The 7,295-nt window shown below is 44.2% G+C and overlaps 1 protein-coding gene across 1 annotated transcript in view; it reads left to right on the top strand.

The window, feature by feature from the left end:
• Nucleotides 1-168: 168 nt before the first annotated feature.
• Nucleotides 169-7,295, top strand: part of CLTRN (collectrin, amino acid transport regulator) — a 22,330-nt gene continuing 15,203 nt past the window's right edge. Inside the window, exons 1-3 of the mRNA XM_029930293.1 lie at nucleotides 169-308; nucleotides 700-758; nucleotides 4,444-4,529. Of these exons, the coding sequence (XP_029786153.1) occupies nucleotides 251-308; nucleotides 700-758; nucleotides 4,444-4,529 (203 nt within the window). The 5' untranslated portion in view covers nucleotides 169-250. The remainder of the gene's footprint in view (nucleotides 309-699; nucleotides 759-4,443; nucleotides 4,530-7,295) is intronic.

The raw sequence follows: 7,295 nt of genomic DNA, 5'->3' as shown, positions 1-7,295 counted from the left end.
GAGGAAACCTAAGTTCAGAAAGGACAGCTAATCTGTTTTCCAAACAGCTTTTCGTAAATAACTGACAGGAGATGGGCTGCTTCTCTCTAAGTATTAACCCAAATAAGGGGGTTTAATCATGAAGCCTTGTAGGTGGTGACTTGCTGGTTTCTCTGATATTCTAATCCGGGTCACAGAACGGCTAAGGCAGCTTTAAGTGGAGGGTGGATATTTATCCCTGCGTTTGCCTTGTGTTCTCCACTCTGAAAAAATGTTGTGCCTGCTCTTTTTCCTGGTGACTGCTATTCATGCTGAACTCTGTCATCCAGGTATGCAGCCTTGACACTTAAAAATAGACCAACAGTTTTCTAAAGGATTGACAATAAAGACCTCTTTATTTTTCTAAACCTGCAGACATGTTGTGGCTTGAAAGTTGAGACTCTGACTGTTTTATGAGTTTGAAAGAAAATTTAAAACTCTCTAAGGTGATTGTAATTAAACTCTCAGGAGTATTGGGGCATTTTATTTTATTTATTTATTTTTCCATAATATTTTATTGTCAAATTGTTTTCCATACAACACCCAGTGCTCTTTCCCATAAGTGTGGGGGCATTTTAAATGAAGTTCAGTGTTCTGTTGATTTGAGTTGGTTAAACATTTGGTCTTACGTTTTGGCAGATTTTATCATCAAATACTGCTCTTTTTTTTTCTCTCTGGTAGATGCAGAAAATGCTTTTAAAGTACGACTTAGTATCAGATCAGCTCTGGGAGATAAAGCGGTAAGTGGAGAACCTGCATGTTCATTTTTAATTTTGTTGGCTAATAACACTACTTTCTCCTGTAATGAGCCTCTCTGCATAGTTATCTTAAACTTGTTATAGAGATTAATTTGAAAGACCTCAAATCTGTTACTGTCTTAAAGTCAAAAAGATAGTAAAATGGAAATTGTTAAAAAATGATTTTGCCTCAGGTAGTGAATCTGCAGTGTATCCTAGAAAACCTGTGAGGTTTTGGGTTTCCCCGAATGACTGTGCAAACTTGAGCATTTTAATCAAGTATTGTGGAGCAAAGGGGTCCCGGTCAGGCACTGAGGTCTGGTTTGGGCTCTGCTCCTCAGCATTCTGGTCATTTGAATTTTCTGAGCCTCAGTTTTGCAGTCATTGAAAAGATGGCATGGTTCCACCCACATTAGATTTTTCATAGTATAAAAATTTTCTAATTCTAACATGCAGTTTCTTCAGTTTCTCTCAAATATCAAAGTAATACCATGTAATATTTGCCTATGAAATCAAAGTAAAAAATACTCATTAGGCTCATGTAGCTATAAGAGCAGTAAAGCCTGTTGAATTAATAAGATGATTCGTGTAATTCTAGTTGCAGTATCCCCATGTGGTCTGTGAAAATTTTCCCCAATAGCAAGCGCTATTAAGATGTGTTAGGGTAGAAGCAGTCAAAGCGTGCTGAGGAGACTTAGAGGTACATGTTCTGTGGGCGGGGCGGTTTCCCAGTGTGTAGGTTCATTCACTCCGTGAGAAACGATCATTGGAACAGCCAGAGTTTGGTGCGGACTCAGTTTAGTTTCCAGCGGGGGGGGGGGGGCCCTCTGAGCACTTGACTCACAGCAGTTCACGTCGTGCTCACAACCACCCTCTGAGAAAGGTAGAACGGGCGTTCCCATTCTCATTGGGTAGACGAGAAAGCCGAGGCATAAAAAATGAAGTGACGTGCTCAAGATCTCAAGTCAGCAAGTGACAAAGGGGAGATTTGAACCCAGGCAGTGTGACTGTAAATGGACTTTCTGTACTAGAGACAGTAGACCGCGGTCACTTATCTCAGGGTCCTCTGAGGGCAGGCCCCATGCTGAATGCTGGGGACACAATGGCAGATCGATCAGCCTTGTCCCTGCCCTCATGGCACTTATGCTATTGGGAGGATTGGCTGTCCTTTAAACATCAGTAAGCAAAATGGAAATGTGTAGGCTTGAGCAGTATTGCAGGAAGGAGGAGTACATGGGGGCTCTGGCCTTGGCAGGGGCCTTAGTGCTGGGCACTTGCTGTGAGGTCTAAAGCAGAGTGCAGGTGAGCCAGAGGGTAGGAGAAACAAGCGCAGAGGGAACAACACACTTCCTATTCCAGGAAGGACCTTGGTGAGAGTGGGGGACGGCAGGGAGGCCGCGGCGTCTGCGGCCGGAGCCGTGCAGGAGAGCGCAGCCTGCGACGGGCTTGGGCAAGGAGGAGAGGTCAGGCTGCGCACTATGTGGACCGTGTTCGGAAGCTTCGCTGTTATCTTTAAAGCAAGTGAGAGTTTTATGGAAGAGATGTTTTGATAGAATTAGCATTTGGAAAACAGTGGCCACAGTGTGCAAGGCAGATTGGAGGGGACGAGAGTAGGAAAGCGGAGCAGATAAGGAGTCGAGGGCGAAGCTGTAGCTTCTAATTATGCAACTGAATGGATGATGACCCACTTACGAGTCAGAGAACCAGGTACAGAGAAGAAAATCATGGCTTTAATTTTGAACTTGTTGAGTTTGAGGTATTATTGATGAATAGGCAAGGACGGCGTGGGCCTGAGATATACATGCCTGGGCCATTTGCTTTACGAGAGTGAGAGCGGGAGCGGAAGCCTGGCCTGGCGACAGTCTGCGGGAGAGAGTACAGAGTGACAAGAAGAGACGGTCCAGCATAGAGCCTCGAGGTTCTCTAAAACTCGGAGCCCTTGGAGAAGCCAGTGAATGCACAAAAGGGGCAGAGGGGCAGGAGGAAATGAGAAGGAGCGTTACAAAAGGGAAGAGAGGGCTTCAAGTTGAAGGAAGCATTCAGGAGCGTGAAATGCTGCTGACAGGCTAAGCGAGCTGAGACTGAAAGCCGCTCGCTGTGTTGGTCGTGCGGAGGCCACTGGTAACTTGAGAGGGCCAGTTTTGTGGCGTGGTGCCACCAGAAAGCAGAGAACGAGAACGGAGGGAATTAAGACTAAGTGGGTGGTGAACAGGTAAAGATGCAAGTATGACAGCTCTTTTGGGAGCGTTGGCCGTGAGGGGCAGGAGAGGGACAGCGGGAGGTGGAGGAAGGAAGGTTGAGTAATGTGGTTTGGTTCTGGTGTTGTCTTAATGGGAAGGCTCGAGCATTGTTAGAAGTCAGAGTCCTGTGTACAGAGGAGAGGGGAAACGGTTATCATTTAGACCCGACAAGGGCAGCGGGAAGTGCTGCTACTAGAGGTGGATGGAATACCACTGGTGGGAGGAGAAACAGCACGCCCGACCTTTCGGGGGAGAAGGTGGGCAGCAGGTGTGTCTATAGAAGCCCTCTTCCTATTTGGTGTCAGAAGAATGGGGGCGTTTAAACTGGTGACTTGAGGATATATCTGCAAATTAGGAGACAGGAACATCTAGTGAGTTGAGGTGTGAGGGAAAGCACTGAGTTTGGTGCACGGAGAGCTGAAAGACGTCCAAGATAGTCATTGTGAACCGTGACAGAGAGAAAACTGATGGAGAAACCTAAGGGGTTCCCGGGAAATTTGGGAATAGGTCACATGAATTTAGAGTTAAACCAACAAACCCTGTTTTGTGACTTTCTCCAGTCATACTTGATTATTCGCCACAAATAGGTGGTCAGCCACATTAGTTCACTAGGGCTGCCTTGAACTGGGTGGTTTAAACAACAGAAAATTATTTTCTCTTAGTCCCGGAGGCTAGAAGTCCGAGATCAGGGTCTCAGCAAGGTTGGTTCCTTTTGAAGGCCATGAGGGAAGGATCTAGGCTAAGCCTCTGTCTTTGGCTTGTAGATGGCTGTCTTCCCTCTGTATGTGGCTGTATCCAATTTTCCTGTTCTTGCAAAGACACCAGTCAGATTAGATTAGGGTCTACCCTAATGACCTCATTTGAACTTGGTCACCTCTATAAAGACACTATCTCCAAATACGGTTACCTTCTGAGGTACTGGGGTTAGGACTTCAGCATATACATTTGGGGGGGTACAATTCAATCCTTAATATGAGCGCACACTCAAGTTTCCAGCTAAGAAAATGGAAAGAAAAATTGTACCAATGTCAGTAAAGGAAAGGAAGCTAAGAGAGATAGTATATGAGGGAAGAGAGAGAGGGAGGAAGGGATGTGTATGTCCTGTAAATGACTGGGATGGGATGTCCAAATGGCCTATTTGTTGACTGGCTACTAATACTGCAGATTGTGAAGATGTTGCAATGGAAAATACACCACTCTTGGGATGATAGAATGCCCAAGAAAGTCTATCCTGAACATTATCGTGACATCCTTTATCTTTGGTCTTCAGCCTTTAGTGTATGAGAAAGATGAGAGGGAGGCAGAGAGAAAGAGAGAGGGGGAGAGAGAGAGCGAGAGAAAGAGAGGCAGGCAGGCTCTGATTAACACCATGGTGGCCACAATTAAATTCCAATGGACCATTTTTTATCCTGTGCCTTTTTACATTTTCTGTTTCATTCCTCACTCAGTATGCCTGGGACACAAATGAAGAATATCTCTTCAAAGCGATGGTGGCCTTCTCCATGAGGAAAGTTCCCAACAGGGAAACAACGGAGTAAGTAAACAGTAAAAGATCTTAATTGGTTATTTGCAGAAGTATTTGAGGCATGCGTTAATTCCAAATTCTATCTTGAAAATGATTAACTTCATTTTTGAAGAGGATCTACATTTTAACCTTAGAAGAAAAATATTTGTAATTTAGCTCACCTTACAGTTTATATCATGTCCTAACAATGCTGTTTGTTCAGTAGGTGCTCTGATGATAAAAACGTTTAGAGATAGTCATATGTCATAAGCTTTTTCTACATTCCTATTGTATACATACAATTTCTCTTGTAGATAGATATACAGACAGACAGACAGACATCATGGATGGATGGATGGGTAGGTGGATAGATATAGATAGATAGATAGATAGATAGATAGATAGATAGATAGATAGATAGAAAGAAAAAGAAAGAAAGAAAAAAAGCTGTACTCTCATTGTATTAGTTTGCTAGGGCTGCCATAACAAAATACCACACGCACTGGTGACTTAAATACCAGATAGTTCTAGAGGCTGCAAGGCCAAGATCAAGGTGCTGGCAAGGTAGGTTTCATTCCAAGGCCTCTTCTCTTCCCTTACAGATGCCACTAGAACTCTGTTCTCATGTGACCTCTGTTGAGAGGGCACTGGAGGGTGGGGAGAGAGAGTTCTCTGGGTCTGTTCTCAGGAGGACACTGATCCTATCAAGGTTCCGGCCTTATGACCACATATAACTGTAATTACCTCCTCACTGGCCCTATCTCCAAATACAGTCACATGGAGGGGAGGTGTCAGGCTTCAACATAGGAATTTGGGGGAAGGGGACCAAATCAGTCCACAGCACTCATTTTGGGAATAAATATGTATAGGTTCACCCCACTGTTGGCATCTGTCATAGCACCTTGGTTGTTTTCCTAGAAGCTTTAGTACAAGTGTTAACAGTTTTACATTTTTTCTATTTTTCCAGAGGAATCATCTGTGTTTGTGATGTTTCCTTTCACGTCTATATGTGATTCTGGTAACACTCCTGGTTTCTGTCTACTCCCTCTTTCCTTCTTCCCCTCGCGGGGAGAAAACACTGACCCAGCTGGTGAGCTGGAAGGAGAAGCTGTGTGTGGTTCCCTTCTCTTTAGGGGCTGACTTGCCCTCAGACAGCAGGCAGTTTTCTGTGCTACTCCGACTCCGAGTCCAGACTCAGGCCCTGCGCAGGCACAGACCCCTGTGTGGCTGTACAGCCACACAGGCGTCCGTGCTGTTTACAGATGAGGACTGTCGCTGTTGGTAGGTGCCATGTCACATAGGGTGTTCAGTAGCTTGCATCTTACTCCTCTATGTGCGACGGGAGCTCAGGCTGGGACACTGTAAATGAGTTTATCTCCGTTCAGGATTTTGTTTTTAATTAGGAAGAAAATTTGCCTGCTGATTAAAGTTGTGTCCTCCAACCTGACCTTTCATTTTGGTCTCCTAGTGGCTTCATTCTTTTGTCTTAATTCTGTGATGATTCAGAACCTGACAAAGAGAATCGCTATTTATTGGCCTCCCTTAACCAATAATATGTAATGCATGGGCTGCGAATATGAAGAAGAAGACAGAAGAGTAGAATTTGAGGGAGCAAAGTAAACATACAATATATGTATGTGTGTGTACACACACACACATACACACACACACACATTGAAAAATAGGTAATATATTTACATGATTCAAAAGATTAGAAGAAAGAGGTATACAGTGAAAGAAAATTGTGCCAAAGTGAACTCTATTCCTATTTTATAGAGTTGCAGAAAAACATCTATTTTTGCGTGTATCATCTGCCTTTTAAGCTGTGGCACTTATTCCATAGCTGTTTATCATAACCTTTTTGCAAAAAATTGAAAAGGAAAAATATAAGAAGAAAAAGTCACCTGGCCATCTTACAATGCAACCCCCCAACTCCCCGCACTTAATCTCTGCCTTTTCCTCTTGTGGTTCAGCGGGTCTTCCACATTGCTGTGTTCATCGTATTGTTAGTCTCGCTGGGTGCCTACATTACATGTTGTAAATGACCATATTAAATCAGATGTTTCCCATCCTTTGGAAAAGTTAATTTAAACATGTAGCATTTTAAGTGAATTAAAAAAAAATTTAATGTTTTATTTATTTTTGAGAGACAGAGACAGAGACAGCATGAGCAGGGGAGGGACAGAGAGAGAGGGAGACACAGAATCTGAAGCAGGCTCCAGGCTCTGAGCTGTCAGCACAGAGCCCGACGTGGGGCTCGAACCCATGAACCCTGATATCATGGCCTGAGCTGAAAGTTGGATGCTTAATGAACTGAGCCACCCAGGTGCCCTTGAATTTTTTTTTTTTTAACTTGGGGCATTGTGTAAGTCTGTGAATATCTGATCTTGTTGATTTGCAAACCTGGTTCACTTGGATTTGGGTGCACAGGATATACAGAAGCCTTTTTTGCCAGTGCCTATAGAAAAAGTTAAAGGGTGGGAAACTTTATCAAGAGTCCACAAACTTTTTTCTGTAAAGGCACAGGCAGTGTGAGTGCCAGCAATACCGCTGTCAGGGGCCCTAGCAATGCAGGCAGACTAATGAGTCAGAGGTGATTAAGATGCAATTCAGCTGCTAAGCACCATTCTGCACGCACCGCTGTAAAGAAGGCTGCTTTCTGACGGGAACAGGCTGCCCCTGTGGGAAGCGGCACCGCAAATGCAAGACAATGGAAATGGATGGAAAACAGCTTTGCAGAGAGGCTGCCTCTCTCGAGTGTGGTGGGTGGATGGAAGACACCAGTAGCTTGACAAC

This window comes from Suricata suricatta, chromosome X, assembly GCF_006229205.1.
Source record: "Suricata suricatta isolate VVHF042 chromosome X, meerkat_22Aug2017_6uvM2_HiC, whole genome shotgun sequence".
Classification (NCBI taxonomy): domain Eukaryota; kingdom Metazoa; phylum Chordata; class Mammalia; order Carnivora; family Herpestidae; genus Suricata; species Suricata suricatta.
This window is presented reverse-complemented; position numbering and strand designations above follow the sequence as displayed.